Source organism: Lonchura striata, chromosome 5 (assembly GCF_050655825.1).
Source record: "Lonchura striata isolate lonStrDom1 chromosome 5, ASM5065582v1, whole genome shotgun sequence".
Lineage (NCBI taxonomy): Eukaryota > Metazoa > Chordata > Aves > Passeriformes > Estrildidae > Lonchura > Lonchura striata.
In genome coordinates, this window is record NC_140707.1 from 46,706,773 (window position 1) to 46,733,482 (window position 26,710).

At 37.1% G+C, this 26,710-nt stretch overlaps 1 protein-coding gene across 1 annotated transcript in view; it reads left to right on the plus strand.

Moving 5' to 3' along the window:
* The first annotated feature begins 329 nt into the window (after positions 1-329).
* Positions 330-26,710, plus strand: part of SCFD1 (sec1 family domain containing 1) — a 48,713-nt gene continuing 22,332 nt past the window's right edge. The window contains exons 1-14 of the mRNA XM_021539329.3: positions 330-393; positions 5,506-5,576; positions 6,223-6,311; positions 7,284-7,374; positions 8,137-8,259; positions 9,326-9,413; positions 13,063-13,152; positions 14,321-14,376; positions 15,343-15,428; positions 17,142-17,241; positions 20,373-20,512; positions 21,533-21,623; positions 21,957-22,030; positions 22,579-22,660. Coding sequence (XP_021395004.3) covers positions 363-393; positions 5,506-5,576; positions 6,223-6,311; positions 7,284-7,374; positions 8,137-8,259; positions 9,326-9,413; positions 13,063-13,152; positions 14,321-14,376; positions 15,343-15,428; positions 17,142-17,241; positions 20,373-20,512; positions 21,533-21,623; positions 21,957-22,030; positions 22,579-22,660 — 1,212 coding nt within the window. The 5' untranslated portion in view covers positions 330-362. The remainder of the gene's footprint in view (positions 394-5,505; positions 5,577-6,222; positions 6,312-7,283; positions 7,375-8,136; positions 8,260-9,325; positions 9,414-13,062; positions 13,153-14,320; positions 14,377-15,342; positions 15,429-17,141; positions 17,242-20,372; positions 20,513-21,532; positions 21,624-21,956; positions 22,031-22,578; positions 22,661-26,710) is intronic.

Sequence of the window (26,710 nt, forward strand, 5' to 3'; positions counted from 1 at the left end):
CATGTGCGACGTGAGGCGAAGAGAAGCAAGCTTGTAACTATATTCCATTGTGGTTACTCACTAAAACTACATTATCTGTAGCTAGATCCTTGGTTTTGAAACATCAGTCTTTCCATTTAGTCATGAGGTGGTCAGTATCGAAGCTGTTTCAGTTATTCTTGAAACTTCATTCTGAGAGCGTACCCTCCACCGCACTCACTGGCAAAGCGGTGCGGAAGGCCGTCCCCGTGCTCCGGCGGGCACGGCGCAGGCCCGCGTTTTCCATCGTCACCGGGGTTCCGGGGGCCCGCCCCGGCCGGGCTCGCCACGTGTCGCGCCGCTGCGCAGGCGGGGCGGGGCGGCCGGGCCGGCGGCGCGGGAAGATGGCGGCCGGGATCCGGGAGAAGCAGACAGGTGAGCGCCCGCCCGCGGTCCCTCCCGGCGCTCGGGCGGCAGCGGGGCCGGCCTCACGCCGCCGCGCCCGCCTCTGTCCCTGCGGGGCGCGCTGCGGGTGCCGCCGCGCCTCCGCCGGGAGCCCGCGCCCTCTCACCCGGCTTGAGTCTCCCGGCAACGGGGTGGCGGCCCTCTGCCGCCTTCTCTCTGCGGCGGCGGGACTCCGGAGCCTCGGGCCGCAGCTCTCGCAGGGGCACCCCGGCCCCGCTTGGGCCCCAGGCCCCGGGGACGTGGCCGTAGGTGCCGCCGAGGTGTGGAAGGCGCCGCCGGGGCGGGAGTCGGCGCGGCCCGGGCTGTGAGTGCTGCCTTCTGCCGCGGCCGTGGGAGCGCACCCTCCGTTTGGGGCTCTTTCTGCTCGTGGGAAGCATCGGCGGGAAATGGCGTTTAATGGTGCAAAAACAAAGCTGCTGTTGTCATGTTCATGTTAAGACGATACAGGGGCATCCCAAGTGTGTACTATCCCTCAAGAAATTGGGAATACGTTAATAACAATTAAACTATGCATGAGGACTTCTGTGAGTAAAGGGTTTGTTAGTTTAGTCCCTTCTTAGACATTGCTGAGAGTCCTTAATTGATTTTTCTCTGCCTTGGTGCTGCTTCGTAAAGCCTTGGACATACTCCTAAAGCACAGGTAATGTCAGCTCCGCAGTCTTCTACTTCCCTTTCTTGCTGAAGGTGTAATCAGTAGTTAAGCTGTAATCACAACACTTTCTGCTTGACAGCTGCAGTATCTTTGATGGTATAGAGGATTCCGGATGCATTTAGTTAGCATGAAATGTTTCAAATCATCTGGCTAAAATCTCAGTCACAGTCTCTATGGACCTTAAATATTTTACTAGTTTGCTAATCTTTGGTACCAGTGTACTTTTTTGTAATCTCATTCTTCTGCCATCTACCATTGATAGTGCTATTTGATGTTCTTCTGAAGTCCTTTGGTTATCTTCTCTTTGCTATCTTTCCAATAAAGCCTATTTTCTTTGAGCTTGTATTCTGTACAGCTTTATTCTTTTGTATTCTGTTTCACAGTATTCATGGAGTGGTTTGGGTTGAAAGGTACCTTGGAGATCATCTCATTCTAACTCCCTGCCTGCTATGGACAGCAACACCTTTCACAATATCAGGTTGCTTAAAGCCCTCTCCAGCCTGGCCTTGAACACTTCCAGGTATAGGGCATCCACAGCCTCTCTGTACAACCAGTTCCAGAGCCTCACAACCCTCATAGGGAAGAGTTTCTACTTTATATCTCATCTAAACCTACTGTCTCCATTTAAGGCCATTCCCCCTTGTCCTATCATTACATGCTGTTGTGAAAAGTCCCTCTCTAGGACTCTTGTAACTCCCTTTAGGTACTGGAAGCCACCATAAGGTCTCCCTGGAGCCTTCTCTTCTCCAGGCTGAACAAACCAAACTCTCTCAGCCTTTCCTCATAGGAGAGGTACTCCACTCCTCTGATGATCTTGATGTTCCTCCTCTGGAATTCAGTCTAACAGGTTCAAGTTCTTCTTATGTTGGGCCCAGATGTAGCCGTAGTACTCCAGGCGAGATCTCACCAGAGGAAAACAGAGGGGCCCCTCTCATCCTGCTGGCCACACTGCTTTGGATGCAGCCCAGAATACAAGTTGGCTTTCTGGGCTGCAGGTGCACATTGCCAGGTAATGTCAAGCTTCTCATGTACCAACACCCCCAAGTCCTCCTCAAGGTTGCTCTAAATCCGTTCTCTGTCCAGCCTGTATTTGTGCTTGGGAGTGCCCTGACCTAGGTGCAGGAGCTTGCACTTAGACTTGCTGAACTTCCTGAGGTTTACACAGGCCCACCTCAAGCCTGTCAGGGTGCCTCTGGATGGCTTCCCTTCTCTCCAGCTTATTGAGGAGGACTTTCTTAATGGAAAGGGTTATACATTGGAATGAACTGCCCATGGAGGTGGTAGAGTCACCATCCCTGGAGATGTTCAGCTGGACATGGCACTTGGTGCTATGATCTGGTTGACAAAGTGGTGATCAATCAAAGTTTGGACTCACTGATCCTGGAGGTCTTTTCCAGCCTGAATGATTCTGTGATTTTGTGACTGTACACAGCTTGATGTCATTGGCAGACTTGCTGCAGGTGCATTCAGTCCCACTGTTCATGTCACCAATTGTTACTTGATTATTTCAGTCAGCCTTTATAACTGAATCCATGTTGTCTTCTGTTAAAGAGGTCTTTTCCAAGGAGCTAGATTCAACAACTAAAATGTACTTAGAAAAAGGTTTCTTATCATTTAGTTACAGTCTTACCATGTATGTGCACCATCTGTTGCGACCTTTATCCTGGTTCATAACCAGGATTGATTTCATAACAGAAGCATATCATTGTGCAAGCACAGTAAAAACCTGATCCTTGCCCCAGAGAACATTCAGCATTAATATAAATGAAATTACAAAATGAATTCAAAAAAGGAACTCGGACACTTGCTGAATGTTGACATGATTGTCACAGCACGTTACTAGTCTGATTACTCTTTCTTAGCAGAGAGTTTATGCCAAGTTTTACTTTAAATTATAAACTCTGCAATGCAGCTGCTTCAGCTCTGATAGTACCAAAGCACATAACCATACAGCTTTATATAAAATTGATCATATGGCTAAAGATGTCACCAGCAGCAAGGGGCCAGAGAATCCAGGAGCAGCCTGTAATCAATTTTCAGAGCTGCTTCAGGGTGTTTAAAAAAGAAAAGGAAAAAGTATGAAGCAAGTGGAAGGCTGGAGTCCATCAAGACTCAGCACTCAGTGCTAGCTTGGATTTTCCCACATTTGTGTTTCACTTCTAGTAATGTCTTTTGAAAGGGCAGTACACAGGAGGAAGCAGGGCATCAGAAACACTGCCTGGCCATGGATAGATGATAATAGGACAGCCAGAGTTCACTGAGGTTGAGCTGTGCAGCATGTATCTTGAGAAAAGATAAGTGCTTCTGCTGCAACATTAGTGTTAGCAAAAATGTAAATAATAAAAAAGGTTGGATCTTTGCTAAATTGAGCTGGTCATATAATGGTGACACAGATAGACTGGGACAGCTAGGGCTGAGGTAGCGAGTGCTGCCTTTGCAGTACCTACAAATGCTTCCAGGCCTTAGTGTCACTTTGGAGTCAATCATTTAGTGAATCCTATTGGAAAACTCTTATCACATAAGAGAAAATGCATGCATGAAGTTATGTACGGTAAATCATGCCTGACCAACCTAATAGCCTTCAGTGATAAAATGACTGGGTTTGTAGGCAATGGGACAGTATTTAATTTACCTTGACTTCAGCAAAGCTTTTGACACCATGGTGTTGTATCCAAGTTAGGATGTCATGGACTAGATAGATGAACAACTAGCTACATTAAAAAAACTGGTTGGATGGTCAAGCTCAAAGGGTTTGTAATTAATCACACATAATTACCTAGAGGCTGGTAACAACCAGAGGACTGCATGAGTGTATTCTGTGACCTCTCCTGTTTGAAATGTCTATCAGTCACATGGAGGGCATTGTCAGAGTGTACTCTGATTAAGTGTGCAGGTGACAGCAAACTAGGGGAATCTCTTCTACTTGAGGGCAGAGCTGCTATTAGGAGGTGTCTAGATGGACAAGAGGAATGGGCCAGTGGAGATCTTATGAAATTTAATGATGACAAATTCCTGCCCTTGTAAAGGAAGAACCCCTTGCACATACAGGCAGTAATGTGGCGGGTTGCCAGACTGGAGAGCAGCTTTGTCAAAAAGACCTGCAGGGATCCCAGTGGACCATCAGCTGAAGGGAGTCAGCAGGGTGACCAAGGTGGTCAGAGGCCCTGGTGAGGCTGTAGCACTAAGGCTTGTTCCACTTGGAGTTTTCTGCACGTGGCTTCAGGGTGGACTCTACAGCAGCCCCCAAACACATATGGGCAGCAGTGAGAAGATGGAACCAGGACCCTTTGTAGTGGTGAATGGCAGTAGGGTGAAGCACAATTGGCATAAATTGTATAACATAAACAAGCTGTTCAAACTGGATGTAAGGAAAAGCTTTTTCTCCACAAGGACAGTCAGTGCCACAGGTCGCACAATGTGGCTGTGGCATCTCCATCCATGGAGAGCTGACTGGATAAAGCTCTGAGCAGCCTGGCCTAGCTTCAGAGCTGAGCCTCCTTAGGCAGGAAGTTGGACTGGAGGTCTTCCAAGGTCCTCTCCAGCCTGAGATATCTTGTGATACTGTAGATCCCAGGAACTGCACTATGTTCATTCAGCCAGAGTCAGAAGTTAATTGTTTCTACTGCTCTCCATTTATGAGCTAAGTGGTATCCATCACTCTAATTTCTTCCAAGTTTTTCCTCTGCAAAACTCTGTGATGATTTTGTTATGAGATTTAAGTGAACTGGCACTATAGCACAAATCATCGTTTTCTGCTAGTCAAAGATGGGAGAGCAGGACATACTGCATTGTTTAATCAGGTAAATAAGGATTCATTACATAACAAATTTATAAATTAGAGGTAGGTAAAACAATCTGCTTTGGTTTGTATGTGGAATGGAAAGTTAAATTAAAGTTCATTCATCTTCCAGAGAGTTTTCCTGCTAAGGAAAACAGGTATTTTTGTATCCCTTAAACCGGCAATTTCTTCATATGAGTTCTCAAAATCTTTCAAACTGTGTATTGATTTTGGTCAGGCATAAAGGTATTTTTTGTTTGGTGTGTATGGTGTTGTTCTTGTGGGGTACAGAAAGCAGACCAGGAAATAAAGCAAACTAGCTCCCACTGGATCGAATGCACCTTCAAGAAGATACAGGAATTATTTTTAAGGCAAACCATGTTACGATATAGCCTGTATAGCTAAGGAGAGTTAATATTTTAGAACTTGCTTCTTTGCCTTTTGCTGTGTCCTTTGAGTCCATAAATTATAGCAGATGTGAGCCATTTGTCAGTCAAAGCTGCATAAAAATGATGAAAACGTGATTTCTTGTATTTATATTTTGTGATGGTATTCCTTTCAAATTAAATGTATAATAAAATCCTGCTAAAGTCTTTAGTCGCTGTTGTTGAAGTGTAAAGAGAGTAAAGCATTCTTTGGCTTTATTTTCCAGTGGCTTTGAAACGTATGCTGAACTTCAATGTTCCTCCAGTTAAAAACAGCACAGGAGAACCAGTATGGAAGGTAAGAACTTTTGGAATGGTGTTCAGAAAAGTTCAGATTTGCAGGTTGTTTTAACTAAATCAAGTTCATCTTTCTTGTGTTATTTTTTGTAAATACACAGAAATGAGTATCAGAACTGCTGAAAAAATACGAGTCAGGAAAAAGCCCATTCAAATGGAAGAACTATTGATAGCTTGAAGAATCTGAGCTCAGGCTAGCTTTGTTACTTTTAAAATGTAACTTGTAGGTCATGAGGAGTTTTTGCTACTATGAAGCGTATATTCTCTCTCTTAATCTGTTGTCTTTTTCCACTAATTCCTAGTCTCTCTTCTGATTTTCCTCATTTTCTCCAAAATGCAGTCAGGAAAACTCTGCATATACAATAACAAACTTCAAACAGTAAACTTTTGTTTAACAATATACTTTTCAGGAGATGGAAAAGTATCACCGAGTTTCCCCTTGTTTTTTCTTTTATATTTATTTATTTGTAAGCACAAATGGAAGTCCATGACAAACTAATGGTTTATTATAAATTGGTAGATGTTTAGATGTTGAAGCACTTTTGAAGTTAGGGTAGTAGTTCCCTAAACCTGAATTCCTGTATCCACATTATTCTACAGTATCCACTTTTTACAGCACTTTATAAGATGATGTGTATCTGTTTCAGGTTCTCATTTATGACAGATTTGGCCAAGATATCATCTCACCTTTGCTTTCAGTGAAAGAGCTGAGGGATATGGGGATCACTTTGCATCTGTAAGTACTTTTTAAAAAATTGGGAATTCTTTTCTAAAAAGAACATTATTTAATATTCCCCAAAATAATTTAAAAATCAATGAAAAATCATTGAATAAATAACTGCTAGAATAAAAATTATACACTGACTTGTTCCTAAAATCAGATGCCATTACACAGAATCAGGGAGTGGAGAGATCGTTCCAAACGCTATTCACTAGGATTTCTTGCTCAAAATAGGCCTTCTTCAAAAATAAAAATTATTCAATAGGTATTGCATTGGCATTTGTCTCTACAAATCCTTTTACAATCATATATGTTGAAATTATATTTGCACAGACTGTTTCGTAGGATTGTGTATGTTCTTTGCTTATCTTTTTACACATAGATTTTACTGGTCTGCTGTCAAACATCTGAAATCTTCAGGTATTATTTTAAGAGATTTCTCATGTCTTTTTCCCCAGAGTACATTTACCTAGTCCATTGTCATTCCTTAGCTTTGGTAATAGTCATGAAGAAACTTTGAACGTACATGCATTTTTTTCCAAGTTTGTTAACTTTTGCTAAGTGAAGGCTAGAAATGGAAACAGTCCAACCTTACACATCAGCAGAAACATGAGAAAAACATGTAAGCAGCTTGTCTTCAAGAAGGAAAGGCAAGTTTAATAGAATTAAATATAGTGGTTTTTACCACATCAACTGTTCACATATGAACTTTGTGGATGCAGTATTTTAGTTTCCTCTGAATGGATAATCTGTTCTTGAACATTTGTAAAGCCTTTTCTCATCTTTGAATAAAATTTCAACACATCTGTTAATATATTCAGCCAAAAAATACACAAATGTGATTTCTTTTCTTGCTAAAACTCTAGCTAAATGTAGAAGGCTATTGTAGGACATTTCATTTGTCTGTAAAAATAAATAATTTAACTTTTAAATTTTATACATGTCAGAGAAAAAACACATTGGTGATGTCTTTTTTCTTCCTATCAGTCTTTTGCATTCAGATCGGGATGCTATTCCAGATGTTCCAGCTGTTTACTTTGTAATGCCAACAGAAGAAAATATTGACAGAATGTGCCAGGTAACTTGCATCTGTAATGTTTCAAAAGAGCTCACAAAACAAGGTGTCTGAAGTAATCCTGCACTCACCAGAATGTGAGTGTAACTACTAGCACATATTTGTGCTAAAAATATTACCCAAAATATTATTATTCAAAACTTCAATTTCCCAGCAAGTAGAAGGGTAAACATGTCTCGTGTGTTTCAGAGAGAGTTTGAGGAGTGAAAAGACAAGAGGCAGTGGGTACAAATATTCCATTTAACATTAGAAAAGGCTATTTTAATGAGGGTGGCCAAACACTGGAACAGATTGCCTGGAGAATTTGTGGAGTCTCCATCCTTGGGAGAGGTTCAGAACCTGACTGAACACTATCCTGAGCCACCTGCACCATTTGATACTGCTTTGAGTGGGAAGACTGGGCTAGGCTAACCTCAATTTTTCACATTTCTGGTAAGGAGATGGATGGAAGGTTGACAGCTTTGCCAAAGTAAGGAGAAGAGCAAGGAGTATTTTTGGTCAGCAGTAAGGTGTGGAATAGCAATTGTTGCCTTTCTGCTTAAGTGTCATTTCCTGGTTTTTTTGCAGTTTTGTGGTAAGTTGTTTATATCTGGATATGTAATCAAAACACCATGTGTAGAGTTGTATGAACAGACAGCTAAGCACTTCTGAAGGTTTAGTTTGATTGTCAGTAACTGTAACATTACATAGTATAAGTATGATTTCTTCTTTTAATTAGTCAGGAATGTATTAGTACTTATTCAGGAAAATTTTCCATTCTATTAGGATCTTCGAAACCAGCTTTATGAGTCTTACTATTTAAACTTCATTTCTGCCATTTCAAGAAGTAAATTGGAAGATATTGCGAATGCTGCTATAGGTGCTAATGCAGTTACTCAAGTGGCTAAGGTAAGAAAGTCCCCCAGTCCCTAATACTAGCACCATTAAAGGTGTCACTGCATTCTTATTTTCAGGCATACTGGGGAAAAAAACAGAACCTACAGTTATCCCAGTAACACAGCTTAGTACTGTACTTCAGCTTTCAAAAGTCAAAGTGTTGCAAGACTTTTGGGCTAAATGATAAGAGGGGAAATACAGTGGTTTCAGAGGATTCCTGATCACATCAGCTGAATAAGTGCTTTCAGTGTATAGATGTTTCTGTATTATCTCCAAAATAAACAAAAAGAGCAGTAGGAGTGCAGTTCTCATTAGAAATAATATTTCATAGGTACACACTTTTACTGAGTACTCTCCTGTACCTTTATGATTTAAAGGCATGTGTTAGGGATTTACTTTTATTTTTGTTGAATGGCTGTACCAAAACCTGTAAATTGCTAAGTAATACACTTAAATACATTCACTTTTTCTCACTCCAGTTAGTACTACTGGCATGAGGGAAAGAACCTGGTGTGAAATAAAATGAACACTACTAGTATTGTTTAAGCCTTAGGTCCTCAGCAGCAGGAAATTAGTATAGCACTGTAAACTAACTTTCTTAAATCTGTTTTTCAGTTGTGATGTCTCATTAATAGTTTATGCTATAGAGGAGTCTAATTTTTTTCCTCAATACACAGGTGTGTTACAGAATAATTAGAATTCTGAGCTGTAATGTCTTATTGTTCAGATATTGCCCTCTTTCCTCTATCCTACCTGAGAACTCAGTGCTGATTATGTTGTAGTCCTTCATGTTCATAAAAAGGGAACCTGTAATAATGAAATGTCCTCCATGTGTTTTTTCAGTGATACTTGGCTGCTAAAACTTTGTGCATAGAAACAGTTGAAATTGAACAGTCCTGGCACTTTCCAGTTCTCTAATATTTGGGATTAATCACTCAACTCTTTCACAGGCTTTTTAATTAATAAATTATATATTTATTTTTTAAATAGATACTTCTGTAAAATGTAGCAGTAAATCACATATAAGTTTTTTATGCTTCACTCTGAATTATTCTGACCATTATTCCTTGCTTTCTAGGTGTTTGATCAATATCTTAATTTTATTACTTTAGAAGATGATATGTTTGTATTGTGTAACCAAAACAAAGAACTTGTTTCATACCGTGGTAAGTAGAATTTTTATAAAAATTATACAGGAATGTCTGAAGTTGAAATTTACTTTTGAAGTTGTAGCTAATAACCAGCAATTACTTCATTTTGCTTTGATCTGCTCACAATTCAGGATAATCTGTTAGATATGTAAAATCATGAAAGAAGCAGTTCTTAGATATTAATTTCAGCATCTTTTATTACATGGTGATTGTGGTACTGAAAAATAGATACATATTTTTAAATAACAAGTGTGGTATAGACATTTATGGATAATAACAATTTTTATAGAACAAATAATGATGGACAGATTACATATTGTTTTCATATGTAGATAGTCACTGTGGGTGGGAAAGGGCATTCTAGACGATAAGTAATACTGATTGCTTCTGCAAACATGTGAGCCAAGCATGTCAGCTTCTTCATAAAGTTTCAGAGTTGCAAGTGAAGTCAGCCTCCTGGAACTCTTTTTTTTTTCCTTGAGACTTCTGTTCAACTTGGTTTGGAACCTAGCAGGAAAAGCAAGTGACTGCCTTAGGTCAGTGACCTTGGTGCTATGACAGCTCAAGTCAGCATACATACTAGTTGTCACAATTGTCCACGTGATTTTCCTTCCTCCAGTGTGCTGATTTTATGTACACCTCTGACTCATTCAGTGTGCTAAATGTATAGAGAACTACCATTCCTGCCCCTTATTCTGGATGTTACAGGGTATGTTTTCTGGCTGCTTCTGCTGTCGTTTTTCCTCTTTTTTACATCAGAACCAGTAATTTCAGACCTGCAGGGTCTGAAATTTAATTGACTAATTCTTTAGAAAATACCAACTCACTTGTGTGATGTACAAATGCAATGAAAGGGAAGAAGCAGAAGTCAAGATAGTCCTATTTTTGCAGCAGCTCCTCATTGCTTTAGTGTAGTCACAAAGTCACACAGCTAATTCTTGGTGCCTAGAACACTCCCTAGTGACCAGACAGAAATGAGAAGTCTCTGCATGTCTAATATTTAGCAGTGAAATTTTTCTCCTTTCTTTTCCAATATCTGATGTCAGTACCTTCCTTTAAAATTGGATCCATAATAACTGAGTTGTAGCTCACACTGGGGATTGATTCCATTGGCAGAATGAAGGGGATTTTTGTTTGAAAGGCAGATTTAATTTTTTTCACTAAAACCTGATGTTGAAGAGTTTTAATAGTAATTGTTTTGTGATGTGTTCCTGTGTATATAAAGATACTTAATTGTCTGTCATAATATTCCTTATGCTAACAAGGAATTTGAATTAAAATAACTGAAAATGTTTTACACCCATCAGTTTCTATCTGGCTTGTTTTCCTGTCTTGGGCTGCTGAAATTTGCCAGCATGTTTAAACCAGTGTAGAAGTGGTCTGTTTCCAAAAGCTCATGGAACAGAAATCTGATCTCCCACGGGGAGTGATGCATTTTCCATTAGAGCTTGGTAGCTGATCTGTCTCCTTGTGTGAGTTCTAGATCTGACACAGACAGGCAGTAGGAGTGCAGAGGTGAAGAAGAAGTGAGCTTTTTTTGCCTGTGGAGAGTAACCCTGGCAGGAGACTGCCATTTTCATAATCTACAAAAGTCAGTGTAAACCTGAGGGTACTTAAAGATAGCTGCTATTCTTGCAGCAGCCCTGCTGTGTCTGACCACAAATATATCTGAATAGGTGAACTAAGAACAAATATCAGAAAACAAGTTGCTTTTCAGTTTCCTGATTCCTTGGCTGTGTGATTGCTTTTACAGAGAGGCAATGTAAGGACAAATAAGCAATATAAAATCCTTCAATTATGTGAAAGACTTTCCTAGACAAAGGACGCAATACATTCTCTCATACATAATGGACAAGAAGTGATGAGTTTAAATGCAACAAGAAGGTTTCTGATCAGATATTAGGAGCACTTTCTAACTTTAAAAATAGTGAAATATTAGATTTCCTGTAAATATTTTGGTGTTTTTATGACTGGGAAGCTCTTTGAATTGATTTAGATACAGAAATTACATGGGTTTAACTCATCATCAGAAAGGAGGATCAACTAGTTAATCCCTCAGGCTCCCTCTGATTCTAATTTTCTAAGACAATGTATAAGAAAGAGTAAATGAGTAATATTGGCATAAAGTTGATATTTGAGACATCCTGTTTCATGTTGAGTGCTTCTTTACCATTCCTTACTATTTGGTTGAATTTTGTAATACAACAGGAAAATGCAGGATATCTATGCTTCCTTTTCTGTAATAGCTGCATTTCCCATAAGCTTGTTAGAGTGGAGAGAGAGAAACTTATGGAAAACACAGTAAAACATTTTACCAAAAGATTCTTAATGAAGTTTCTCAAACGTTGATCTAAGGAGCAGGAATATTATGTATCTGTGTTAGTTGCTATGGTACAAGAAGAGGAATGTGTTCATAAAATGTGCATGGTAGAAAAATTAGAAGGCACTGACAGTGTGCAGATCACTGGAATGTCAGAAATTAGTACTTTAAACATATTAACAGGATGGGAAATAAATTTTAAAATCGGAGAAGGCAAGAGAGTAAAAATGAGGTTATTTCCCCCCTGTAAGCTGGGAGAAGATTAGTTGGAGATAACTACAGAATGATAGCCCCAGTGAATTTCTTCAAAGCTTTGTCATTATAGAAAAATACAGATATTGGGAATGGTCTGCCTTTCTTGGTGCTGATATTTCAGAAACTTGAAACTTCTAATGCTGCTGTCAGCCGAGTCAAAACTTTAGCTTACTAAGTGTAGTTGCTGAAATATAATCCGTGTCTCTAAATTTATTACAGGAGAAAAGCTGGGGGAAAAAATAATCTTTAGAGAATGGTTATGGCTGCCCATGCATAAGTTTAGGATGGAAGGGTTATTAATGTTTAGAGCTTTGAAATTTATTTTTCAGGAAAGAGGATAAGACAATGAGGTAATTATGTGAGAAATTTTTAAAGTAAACAAGGATAGGATTTATGGCATGAATCCTGAGGTAGTGTTTGACTTGAGATCTGTGATAAGATTTGGTTTGATATTTCCTGTTGGCTATTATATTATTGTCACAGTTAGTTACTTATGAGAAATGTTGCTGCATGTCTTCTGTTCTGACCTAAATGTGTGAAGGAAATCTCTCTTATCTGTCAAGTAAAATACTTTGTAACTTGGGAATTACCCCTAATTTAGAGACTGATGGTAAATTTATGAGGAAAAAAAGAAGTCTCTATACAAGAGGTAGGATTTAGAAATTTTAAATATAGACAACTGCATACTATAATTAATTATTTTATACTGGTAATTCTTGAGAATTTTCTTCCTGAAAAATGTTAGCCAAGTGGATGGCCATTTCTCTTTTATAACATGTTTCTTAGTAGGTTTTTGTTTATGCAATACTAACAATCCAAAAGATACCTGTGCAGTGAGAGCGATTTGGAAATTATTGTATAGTGTTTGACCTTATACAGTAAGCAATAATAAGTTCTGCCAGTTTTTTTCTCAGAAAAAAAGGGGGTGGAAACTAACAGGTGTTCTGAGAGGAGCATTCCAGGATGTAATCTCTTCTGCAAGAGAAGCTGTTGACTACTAACAGCCGTCAGATAAGAAGAGGATTGCTCTCTCTCTATTAAAATGGCATAAACTTATTTAACCCTATTCTTTTTTCCACACTGTTTTAGCCATTAACCGACCAGATATAACAGACACTGAAATGGAAACAATAATGGACACTATTGTTGATAGTCTCTTCTGTTTTTTTGTTACACTTGGTAAGTTTCCAAATTCTAGCATTTTCCATAATCAGTGAGATAACTAGAAGTCTAGTGATTTCATGTAGAAAATTAGAAGCAGAATTAGATCTGTGACCAAAATCTCAATAATTCACAGGGTGGGATAATGATCTTGCTCAAATTAACAATTTATATCACTGCAAAGTACGATAAAGGTTTGCCTTCATGGGAATTGAGTCTTAGTCTCATTACCAGTGGGAGGAGAATACTGAAATGCAAAGGTTTGCATTCACTGTTTTTAAAATAGCCTAGTTTGCAATGAAGATAATAGTGCTTTGAGTTTGGATTGGTTATTCTCAAAAAAAAAAAAAATCAACCACCTAAACACCACAGAATTAGAAGAAAAAAAGTCTTCACACAAACCCTGCAAAGATCTAACTGAAATAACTTCCTAAAGGAATAGGAAGATATATTAAGTTTACTTATTTTATTGTGAGTTTCCTTGATGCTTAGCTGATACATTTTTCATAGTGATGACATTTAACTTAAGTTGTAACTCAAATTGGTCCATTTGAGATAGCTTTCCTACAAGGGGAGCTGGGGATTGCTATAGGGCAGTCTGTTCAAGAGAGATTTCGTTGGACATATTCAGTTCTTTCAAGTGTTAGTGTGGAACAAATTAATGTCTTTTCCTCAATCACTTAAAATCTGTGGGTTTGGAATTTTCATATTTGTATAGATAAGTGAGAAACAGTAGGTAAATATTTTGAACCTGAAAGCCAATGGAAAACATGCTGTTGAAAATAGCATTACCATAGATACACAGTCCTGGACATAGCACTGAGTTATAACAGATATATTGTGGTGTTATAATATTTATTATTGTGTTCAATGGACTTCTGCCCTTTTGAAAATAACTTCCAATGCATCTGTATGAGATAGTTTGTCCCCTCCAACAGTGGAGGAGCTTTCTTTCTAGTATATATTCTATTTCTCATAAATTGTTGTATGGAGTATTCACTTCGGTAAAACTTTATTTAATATTTCTATATAGTCTTTTTTGTTTCATAGCTAAAGATTGAAAGAGAAAAGTTTAATGTAAGTTTATATTGAATCTCAGAATGTTAGTTAAGTTGTTTATAAAAAGTAATATACTAAAGAATCTGAAAATGACAATGCACATAGAAGTCAATGTATCTTTTATTAGGGGCTATACCTATAATCAGATGCTCAAGAGGAACTGCAGCTGAAATGGTGGCAGTGGTAAGAACTGTTTTTCTAAATACCTATCATTGCTTTACAACTTTCCAAACATCACTTTCACTTTTCTCAGTACTAGACAGAGATCTAGTCATTGTATCCTTTTCCTTATGAAGGAAATAAAACTGGGAAAGACATACATCCACTTTCCTTTCAGATTTCAGTTCCACAGAACCTCTGTAGAAACTGTAATGTTAAGGAATCAGATAATGAGAAACTTAAATATAAATAATTATTCCTAATCTAGATTTTATCAAGATTTTCTAAGAGGCATTATAATTAAGTTGCATCTACCCAGTTTAAAAAGTGGCTGTTGGGCCTGTGTTCCTCTGTGTGTATCAGTAAGATTTTTTTTTTTTTCTTACTGGGAAACCTTGTAAGTACAACACATTTTTAGTATAGCAAATTAAACTGACATGGATCATAAAATAGGGATGAAGTGACCAAACTAAATCACAATTAATAATCTCTACAGAACTCTCCTCATTAAGAGTCACTGTGGTTCATATCTTCCATCTTCTTTGCATTTTCTTTGTCAGTGAAATGGTGATACTGATTAAGCCTAAGCATGCAGTGTGCATCCACTCATATTGAGGATAATCTCACTTTTATGAAACAATTGTTTAGCAGTGTCTGCCAGCCCAATTTGTTGCTTCTACTGTAGTTCCCTCTTGATGCTTCCTTCTGGTATTTTCTACTTGCATGTGTAGGGAATGGGTGCTAATTATCTGGGAGGAGATTAGTAGACATAAAGGAAACATCTTCAGTATAGTCCTGAACATAGATATAAATGCTGGAGGGACAAAATAGATGCAAGATTTCTTTATTTCCTATATGCACTGAACCTAGTCTTCCTTCATTTAAGACATCTATAAGCTACAAAAACAATAATTTTTTTCATGTTGATCATGTAAAGAGGTTAGGAAACCATTAGTTTGTTAAAAGTGATTTTGTTTTTCCCATCCTCAGAAACTGGATAAGAAGCTCAGAGAGAATCTAAGAGATGCCAGAAACAGTCTCTTTACAGGTGACACACTTGGAGCTGGACAGTTCAGGTATTGTGTTAATAATTTTATTTTTAGTATTTCAGTTGTCTGGGTAAGTTACCACTGTACTGAAAACTGTGTTTACAAAAATTTGGTTCAAATTCTATATTAAAAGAATTTACATACTTTCAAGGGAGTTTTCCAATTCCACAGCATAACCCATTTAAAAACTTTCATAACTATTAAGTGCATGGTCCTAGGACAGTAAGTCAGAAATTATGTTATGAGCCAGTTAATCTTTTTCTGCCTCTAAAGCCAGCAAGAGACAAATTTCTGCAAATACACTTCCGTTTACAGGACTATTAAATGCAGTTGGATGTCTGAACATAGCTCTGAGCAACCTTTAGTCCTTTAGAAGAAAGAAAAGCCCATTTTCTTGCTTGTGAATGTTATATCAAAAGCAAGTGTTTCCCAGCTGATCCCTATCTTGATCAGAGGATACTGCTTGAGGACAACCACCTGGACAATTAAGGTCTGTTAAGTCATGACCATTTGAATCCTTTGTGGATGCTTGTGAGCATCTGAGGATGTGTTCTCAGTAGCATCCCTGTATACTGTTGCCTCCAGATAGCTGAATACTCCACAGGCTGCCATAGGAAGGTATGTTATGAGAGCTTGTACTGTACATGAAAAGGAGGAGCTGTATTGGCAAGACCATAGCTGAAGGAAACTTACATTCTGCTAACTGGGTATAAAACAGTCATCATACGTCTATCTCAAATTAAGATCGGAGCTTGGATAAAAGGCATAAAAATATCAGTTGGCAAAATGAAAGAATATTTGTGAAATAGCAGTTTATTCATTTTCATGGGAACTGAATTGTAAGCACTGCTTTTCCTTCTGAGGCATGGCTTGTTTTCATGATAGTGTAACATCATTGCCCTCAAAATTAAAGTGCAAGGTAAAGGAAACATAGGGAACTTTAACCAGTTGAATGATTTGAGATCTTTAGTTTAGTTTTTCAGAATCAGGTGACTAAGGCTCTTGACCTTATATATTTAAGTGAATATACTTACTGCAAGGAAATCCAGAGCATGGAATTTAAATGCTTTTTCTCTGTTCAAATGCACTTCAACTGCATTTTTGTAGGGATAATGTGCTTTAGAGAAATGGTTGTTATAATGTTCTGTCAGCTCACAATCTTCCTGTCTTCACTATAAATTTTCCATGTAGCCATAGCCCAAGACCTTTAGGCATGACTGCATTTTTTACCACAAAATTGGGTACCAATGGAATTACCACAGTAACTCCAGAGTCTTTCAGAAGTTCATAGTTTATTTTTGTATGGACTTTATATAAAAGCAAAGAGAAAAATTAAATCAGAAACCCTTGGAAGTGATATTTTCTATTTGAGGAATGTAAATGGGGATTAAGGTCAAATACTCTTCTCTGGAACAGTTTTTTGGAACTCAAATGTGTATCCACACAAAGATGTATTAGTTAATACTTGAAAAGTTAGTTGCTATTCAGTGTTTTGACTTCTGCTCAATATTTATATATTGGTAATTTCACTTGGTATAGAATAATATTTTTATCATTACTAGGCTTTGATTCATTGAACTTATAGTGATCAGCCTCGGTTATCAGGAAGGCTGGATGAGCTCAGCAGGAGGCAGTTTTGCTTTTATCTTGAAATAGATAAGGTGGCTGTTACCACTCAGGATGTTACTGCGGTGCTTTAACCATGTTTAAAGAAGTACTAACACAGTATCATCTTTTCAGCTTCCAAAGGCCCTTATTAGTCCTTGTTGACAGAAACATAGATTTAGCAACACCTCTACATCATACTTGGACATACCAAGCTTTAGTGCATGATGTTCTGGTAAGGATAAATCTGATTTTGTTACCAAAACTATTTTTTACTCAGTCTGTTGTTAAAACTTATTATCAGATTCTCTCTTAATCCAAAATCTGTTTTGTCTGTTTTATTTGGAAGTTGTTTTAATAAAGAACAACTTGGAAGATTTTCTCTTGAAGTTTATTTAGCAATAATTTCTAAAATATTTTAAATGTTGAAATCTTGGTATTATCAGAAGATCGCTAATTCACCAATCCTGGCTTTTTTTCCCCAGTAGCCCATGATCTGTATGTTATGTAATATCCAGACTCCATTAAGTGCAATTCAGTTTTGAAAAATAAATGCTTTTTATGTGTTTTTAAACCAGTTTTGGTTTTAGTTTGAACTTCTAAAAATACTTTTTCCTGTTTTTCTCCACAAGGTGGTGTAGGTGTTCAGTGCAGAGTGGTATACAGTCCTACTGTAAGGAATCTAAACTAGACTTTTTTTTTTTTTTTAATTTAGATAACCTTAAGCTGCCTTTATTACCTCAAGTTTATTTTATAAAACTAATAGTAGAAATGTACTTGATTGATAGCTCATTCTGTTTACCTCAGATTTGTAGATTTGGTGTATAAATGTGGAGTAAATAATTTAAATAAAAGGAGTAAGAGTAATAGTTATCCGGAGGTTTTTTTATGTGCTGAGAGTTATTTGTGGAAATAATTTCAATATCTAGCTTTGAGAATTATTTTGGATTTATTTATTGAGACTGTTAGAGGCATACATGAAATATGCACATATGTGTTGATATACAAAGTTGGTGGTGGACTGTATAGCCATCCATAGTGCCCAGAAACTTGCGTTGCTACGATGAAAATATTTCAGCACTAATATAATGTTTTACGGCACTTGTACATTTTATTTTATGTAATTAATTCATTATCACAAGTCCTCTCCTCTTAAACTGAAGGGTGCTTTCTGCAAATAACAATTTTTGGCATAGTTTCTTTACAAAAAGGGTACCTGAAAAAAACCACAGTTTGCACCAAGTTTTCTCCAGTAACTGTTGAACAGGCTAGAGATTTGCAGGTAGAAGTAGTGAATTTCTACAGGTTTCTTTTTAAAGTAGTGTTGGGTGGCCTCAAGCATGAGTTGAGATAGGACTTCAGTTCATCAAGATACAGAGTGATCAAAGATGTACTGGAAGCTGAGTACAGCTAGTGCTACAAATCTAGTGGGGTATTGGAATAACACTGGAAGACTTACTCAAAGATACTGGATCTCTACTGCATCAGGCTTCTGTAGTTTCTCTGGACCAACCTGTTAAATGTTGCATCTTAAAAGTACACAGATCAGGAGTTTTCATAGTGAAATTGGAACCAAGTGGTCTGTGGTTCCTCAACAAGGGCAAATGTTTAATTTCAGAACTAGTCAAGTTATTCACCTTAAAGGCAAGCTTGCCAAACTCTCTTCACATACTGAGTGTAATATTTCATTAAATAATTGCAGTAGTATTTTAAGAGACCATAAATTGTAACCATGAAATTGTTACCAAGATGTTGATAATGTAAACTATTCTTTCAAACAAACTGGGTTTTGTTTAAGTTCTCAGTTACAATATTCCAGAAATGCTGTGCAGTGTTGAACTACCCAGGCACAAAGTTGAGTGCTACATCTGTTGAGATTATAACCATGCTGTTTCTACACATAAACATGCTTACATGAGGAGATTTCTATTTATGAATAAAAAGCCTTTCATCAGTGGATACAGAAAAATGGGAGGTAAGGTTAGAAAGCCTTATAGGACAAAATGGGGAGTTGAAAGGAAGAGCACTAATCAAGAAGAATTATTTCAGGAAAACCTGTAAATGCCAAAACTAACTTCAAAACACGGGTCACTAGTGATTTAAAATGATCCAAAATATAGATCTCCATTAAAAATTACAGCTAAATATGCAATCAGATTAATTTTTCTTCTATTCAAGTTTTTATGAAATATGTGTACTTGACATATACTGGTTTTTTTTGCTGAAATATTAAACACCTCTTGTAAGATGAGGTTTGTGCTCATCAACTGCATGTGTTTCCTTTGAGTAGCTACTTGGTTATGTTTCTGTTTTGGCATGGATCATTTGTAGTATTTAAGTCCCTGCCAAGGGTTAACTAGAAACATTTAAAAACTTTATTTGACAGTTTCACTCACAGTGATCCATTTCTGTATACTTTAATGAAAATAATAAAGTCATGTTTTATTTCTGGAAAAAATATCTATTCTAAAAGGTTCACAACAGTTTCTTTGTAGCTGAAGATTTCACTCTATCATTATTTGTCTAGCAAAAGAGCACCTTTGAAGTTTTAAATGTCCTTGAAAAGAGCTAGGACAAAGTCAGAAAGTGGAATACTTGTTAATACTCTTTGTTAAAAACCAGAGAGAATAGGTAAGCTGCAGAAAATACAGGGCAGTCTTCAGCAGTGGGGGAAAGAACAAGAAGACCCACAGGGAGTAGTGTGGTGATGCGAGCATAATTGTGTCCTCTAGCAAAGCAATGTACTTTCAATGTTCGTGCATCTGTGGAAGATGAAAAACTATATGGAAGAATAGCAGCTTTGTTGCAAAGTTTTGCTTTATCATGCATTCACTGTTTTACTAGTGCTCAAGAAATTCAGGAAAGAGCTTTGAAGGTGTGGCTAAATAGTTCTCATAGTGAATAATCCTGTTGCTGATGTCATCAGCTTCTTGGCAGCTTTGATACATATGTTGTAGTTATGTAAGTAAACACACTTAAAAACACCCTTTGTCTGCAACATAGAAACTTTTCTACTTCAAAGTTTTGGGCAGTTCCTAGAGCACAGTCCTTGCTAAATAACTCATTTTCTGTGCAGAAAAGTGTTCAAAGTTAAGCGTCAGTAGAGTGCTTGCATATGAGATAATCAAATGTCTTTGCATAACATTCAGTGACTTGTTTACAGTTCAGTAACTGTGAGTAATTTTGGTGTCCTTATATTGCTGTTATTATCTGGTTAACTAGTTTCCTGTCTTCTTATGAAGTTCTAATAAATAGCTGTGTTAGTATTTATTTAGAAAATATTCTAGAAATTATTTTGTTGAGTATAAAAGACTGAATAAACAATTAAACTGTCAAATATTTACATGAGATTCTTGTTTATTTTAGGATTTCCATTTGAATAGGGTTAACTTGGAAGAATCAGCAGGAACAGAAAGTACTCCAGCAGGCGCTAGACCTAAGAAAAAAAACAAGAAGTCCTATGATTTAACTATATCTGATAAATTCTGGCAAAAGCATAAGGGCAGGTAAGCCATAAAGGTATGCAGTTTATATTCATTTAGTCAGAATAAATTCTAAGTATTCTTCATGTATGGCAGTTCTGTTTTAAGCTTATTTGAAAATATTTTCTGGCATGGGTGCATTTTTTTTTAAGGTGTATTGGGTCTAGCTGTGATGAAGTTCATTTCCCCACAACAGTCCTCACAGTGCTGTGCTTTGCAGTGGCAGCTAGAAAGGTGTCGATAGCGCACCGGTGTTTTGGCTACTGCTGAGCAGCGCTCCCACAGCATCAGTGCTGTCTCCCCCACATTCCCCCTCACCAGCAGGCTAAGGGTGGGCAAGATCTTGGGAGGGGGCATAGCCAGGACAGCTCACCCAAACTGACCAAAGAGGTACTCCATACCTTTCCATACCATACCATTCCATTCCACTGTTCAGCAATAAAAGTTAAGAGAATGGAGAAGAAGTATGCAGCATTCAGTGGATTTTTTAAAAATGTTTTTCTTCTGGAGCAACTGCTCTTTGTACTGAAGCCCTGCTTTCTGGGAAATGGCCAAACATCATCTGTTGGTGGGAAGTAGAGAATAAAACCTGTCATTTTCCTTTGCTTTCACACATAAGCTTTCCTTTTTTCAACTGCCTGCATCTTGACCCATGGTTTTGGGGGTTTTTCTACTTTGCTTTCTCCCTGCCCAGTCTTGCTGAGCAGAAGAGTGATAGAGTCACTTGGTGAGCACCTGGCATGCAACCAGGGTCAAACCACTACATAAGGAATGATCATTGCCAGCATTCATTGTCCATGATAACTGTTTCTTAGGTCTTTTTTTACAGAGCTCAAAATTGTTCTTTCCAAAATTACATTCAATTATTGAAAGTAGTGGATATATCTTAAAGTAAATCTACATTATGTCAAGATGTCATTATTTTCAGTGATTTGATTCTTCTGCATGATTTGTGTATTGTTGTTTCCAAAAAGGTTTTTATTGTCTGGTTCTAGTATTTCAGTTTGTTGATTTAACTAAACTTAATGCAGACTATTGCATTAGTCCTTTTCCAGAGGTGGCAGAGTCTGTTCAGCAAGAACTGGAATCTTACAGAGCCCAAGAAGATGAAGTCAAAAGACTTAAAAGTATCATGGTAAGTTTTATCACCTGTGTTTCATGTAAAGCATAATAGGGCTTGTAGAGATGCCTAGTCCACCCTGTCATCCCACCGACAAAAATTTTCATTGTATGCAGAATTTTAGGCATGATACAATGTTAAAAGTAGGACTAGAAGTACCATATTTCATGAGAACTTTCAATTTCTTGTTCTTTTGTGTTGCAATTATATAATTTCCATGCTAACCGAAAAACACAATCCACATTTTGAGAAAATAGATTCTAAATGTACTGACTTCATGTGCGTGTATGATATTTGTATTTATTATGACTTTTTATTCCTCTTTTCAAACTCCTCCTCAAAATCCAGGGCATTGAAGGGGAGGATGAAGGAGCAATAAGTATGCTTTCAGATAATACAGCTAAGCTAACTTCAGCTGTCAGGTAAATAGTCAATAATGCATTGTTGATGTTTAATTATCCGTGAACCATTTCTAATTTTTTCTGTTATTGTGATTTTAGTATTCTTTGAAATAAATATCTTTAAATGGAGACTGTTCAGATTTATAAAATAGTCTAAATGCTTTATAATTCTGATAAAGTTAAATGCAGTGTCCTAAACCAGTGCTTGCATATGTAACTTCTACAATGTGTTTGACTTTGGAGTCTTTCCTCAGCAAAGACAAGTAATCTAAGTGCATCATAGATTTGCTTGCACTTTTCCACCAAAATCCCCAACCTCTGAATTCTTTTGTAAAAAAAAAGGTAGTGAAATCCCCTTCCTCAGGTATGGTTATGAGAATCAGTACGTCTATGCATTGTCTTTTTTAGTTCCAACCTATTCTGTCATTTTAGATTTTACTAGCTTTTAAAGGTCCTTTCCAACCCAGACTGTTCCATAATTCTATAAATGTTTTAGTACCTCCTTTATACAGTGCACAATTCAACTAACAGTGCAAATCAGCAGGTTAGTTTGTATTTAATCTCTTCAGCTCTCTTCCAGAACTTCTGGAAAAGAAGAGACTCATTGATCTTCATACGAATGTTGCAACAGCCGTTTTGGAGCACATAAAGGTACAATTGCTCTCTAACTTGAGTTTTCTGTCAGTAGTACTCTTTAACTTAAGGAATATATTTAAGGCATTGAAGATAAGAAAATTATCCTTCTCAGTGTGCTACTTTCAGAATTTACTGTGTAGCATTACTTAGTGTTGAAGGGTGAGAAAGAATGAATTTTGAATGCCTCTGCATGGGAAGTAAACACCAGCTTTTTTCTTATCAGAATTTACTAGTATATTCTCATTTTTTTAATGGTGGCCACAACTGTTATTGTGGGTTGAAATCTTTCAAAAATAAGTTTATGATGGAAGTGTTTTGTTTATTTTTAAAATGCATCATGGCAATTCATTACTTCAGTCTAAGCAATCTTTTGTTCTGTATGTGTTTGTCAGAAGGGCACCATTGACTTCTCATACCCAGAGATGTGGCAATAATGATGCAAGTTACTGAAGTGGTCTTTCCAGCAGGGTCTGTGTTTGATGTTTTCTCAGCATGAAAACAGAAATTTTAGATGAGGCTTTCACAAACACTGAAATTCTTTTCAGTTTTTGAAGGTGTTTCAAAGACCAAGTCTCTCAATAAAACCACATCAAGTCTCTCAAAAAAATCAGTAATTAGAGAGTTTTGAAGCTGCCTTTAATATTTGTAAATAATGTAAGATCTGTCCTCAGTTATTGTTACTGAATTTTTTAAGTACTCCATATGAACAAAGGATTAATTCTGCAATTAAATTAATAAATTCATTTTACATATTTATAAAGTGGGAGAAGAAGTAGTAAATGTCTGTGCTTAGCTCATTACTATAGGAGCTAGTATATGGGCTTTTACACTATTAGGAATGTCAAGTTTCATATATGACAATTTAAAAGCAGTACTTTAATACCACTGAAAAGAATTGAAGTCAACAATATTAATATTTTGATGCCCTGACTATAAATTAATTTTTCCAGGAAAGATACTGGCATGATAATGGCAGGCCTAGACCGGTAGTATTCTATATATGATTTGTTGGTTGGAAAACAAGTTTCAGAGCAAGATGTAAAACAGCAGTAACATCAGTTTGGCTTTCCAGTATCCTGTTGGCAATGAGCTGGAGTCAGGTACATTAAATGATAGCAACACATTTGATTACCTAGAGGTGGAAGGAATTGCCTTATCTGGGCACTCAGAAAGCCCTTGGCTTGCTGCTCTGATAGGGAGCCTGCTATTAACGAGTGCCCTAGGAGTGGTGGTCCATTCCTCCATGATTCTTAATTCTGGTACTGCAAAGTGCTCAGGCTCTTTACCTTCTTACTGTATAAATGTCAAAGAAAATTTTGAGATAAATGGCCATTCAGTTTCTTCAATGTATTGATAATGTAACATCTCCATCATCTTTTCTTTTGATATAGAAAGCATGAGTTCATTTCAAGATATTTAGGAAACTGTATTAAACTAATGTAGACCAACATGTTTTTTCTATTGAAATTTGCCTGTGGTAAAGCCTTTTAACTGAATCAATGTAAAGTTTATTCCAACTGCTTTCTCCTGACCATTTTCTCCTCTCTTTTCACCCTCCAGTGTTAGAAAAAGTATCTTTCAATCTTGAGCTGTGGAATTTCAGTATTGGAATTTCAGGATGTTATGCTACCTAATGGATTCCTCAAAAATACTCTCAAAAAGGATCTCATCCAGTACTTTAAAAGAAATTCTGATGAGACATTGACTCTGTGGTTAATAGCTTTTATACACAGTTAAATAATGAAACCAGATTAGGATAAGCCTGAATTTTTTTTTGCAAGTAAGTGCTGAGGTCATGAGGAGGTAGTGAGACACCATGCTCTTCTTCAGGTTACTATATTGTCACTTCTAAAATAATCAGGAAATGCATTCATTCTTTAAAATAGACTGTTTGCATTATCCAATATGGGGTTTTACTGTATCAATTATTTGAACATTTTTCTTTACTACATATGCAAAGAATGTAACAAGACCTGCTCTAGATATACTAAATGAATTTAGCTTTTCTTGTGGTCATATTTTAATGTTCAGTTTACAGCTGCTTTCCACATTCTCTTGGATCATTTTCTGATTCACAGCAAGAGGAAACCAGAAATTAATCACTTACTTACGGCTCCTGGCAGTTTTTTGGCTTAAGTTTTTAGTGAAATAACGGAAAGTATGCATCACTTTTTCAAGAAGCAAACCATCAAGTATTTATTGTCAGTGCTTAGAACAAATGCATCCTTGTTTTGCATTTATTGGTTTTCCTCTGCCGAAACTGGTGACTGAAGGACTGGACCCAACAGATAAAAGATTTAGATCTAGGGTTGCCTATCTAGCTACTTTAAAGTTTCAAGTACTCCTTATGTCATTCTAATATGAATAGATTTATTGATGTATGTTAGATCATGAATACAAAAAGATGCACACATATAATTTTCTAAAATTATGGTTGGGGATAGATTAGATAACCTCTTGCTAGAATTCTACAGATGTGAATGTAAGTGGCAGATTTTTATATGTATTGTTGTCTGTCTTAATTACTTGAGTTTGTTCGATTAAGGGTTTTTTAAATTCCTACATGGTTTTATTATGTATCTCTACTTCTCCTTGATCTCAAGGTCTGATACTTTGAATGATCTCTTAATTGGCATCCCCTTAATAGGGAGTGACAATAGCCTTTTAAGTTTTCAAATTCATATTTTTAAAGGAATTCCACTATTTTAAGTACTTGGTTTTAAATAAGGTTACATTTTGATCTTACACCATGTGAAATGGTATGTGTTTGTGAAATATCTATGTGATAGTGGGTGAGGCTGTTTTTCTGTAGTTCAGAACTGATAATTCAGTAACCTAGTAACAGCAGCTTTTTCTGAGTTCAGCTGCGGTGACCTTCCTACCATCATTCTATGCAGTTCAGTGAAAAGGAGTTGGCTGTGTCTGCTACTCCCAGCCTTCTGCCAGAGTTTCTCTTCCTCTCAATAGCAGCACACTATAATTACCTGACCAGCCTCCCTCATTCTGGAGGCAATTATTTCTGGTTGTTCTCTGTCAGCATCTTTGAAAAAGACCTCAGATAGTTTCTTAGAAAATGTCTTCTCTCTTCTGCATATTCTCTCACTCTAAAATTAAGAACTTTTATAGCTTAAAGAGCATAGAAGAGCTTCCAGCAAGTCTTTACAAAAATTACCCTCTAAGAGATTTTAATGGGTTCTGCTTCCACTTACTTGCTTTAAAAAGAAGGGATTTTGTGTTTTGGAGTACAGTGCTCAAGTAGACTTTCCCATGCACTTCAGTAAGTTTCCCTAAAATAAGTTTTGGCTTATGAACAGCCTATGTCTAAAGAGGATAAGTGAAGGCTTTCACAAATATATTTTTTTTAAAAAAGCAAGCTGAAGTGTTACACTTTAACTTCAGTATAGAATCCTGTTCCTGAAAGGGCAGCCAGAAAGGTCTCTTGAATGAGATTGGTATGGAACAAGATGTCATAGTAGAAAGTCAAGAGCAGGAGGCAGAAAAGGAATAACTGTAAATGTAAATGCATCTTTATTTTATTATTTTTTATTATTATTGATTTTCTTCACATTGCTTGCCAGTTTGGCACCGATAAGAACATATTCTTTGCTGTGTTTTTTGTTGAATCTACAGGATTGTTTAGCTCCTATTCCCCAGCTTTTCCTCTTGGCATGTCTGTGAGTTTGCCATTGAGTGAGCAAAATTGCATTTATTTAAATTAAATGGGACATCTGCTTCTTAATGCACCTGTTAGACAAGTTTGCTCTTCAAGAAGTAACTGTCTCATTGATGTGGCATATCTGGGATATCTATCAAAAGGTAACTAGTAGTGTTTAAGGCTACTCAGTAACCCATATGAAATATGAATAGGTGTCCACCTAATTCCTAGCAAACCAATATAAGGAAAATATTGCCCTAATTAGATCTTTGCTAGTAAGTTTTGTTAGTTATCTAGTGAAGAAGCAGCTGAGTTAGACTTACAGTCCATCTCTTTAGTTTGTCACATCAGAGTCTGAAATGTTTTGCATTGCTGCTTACCTCTGATGTCCCTATTGTGGATAGAAAAGA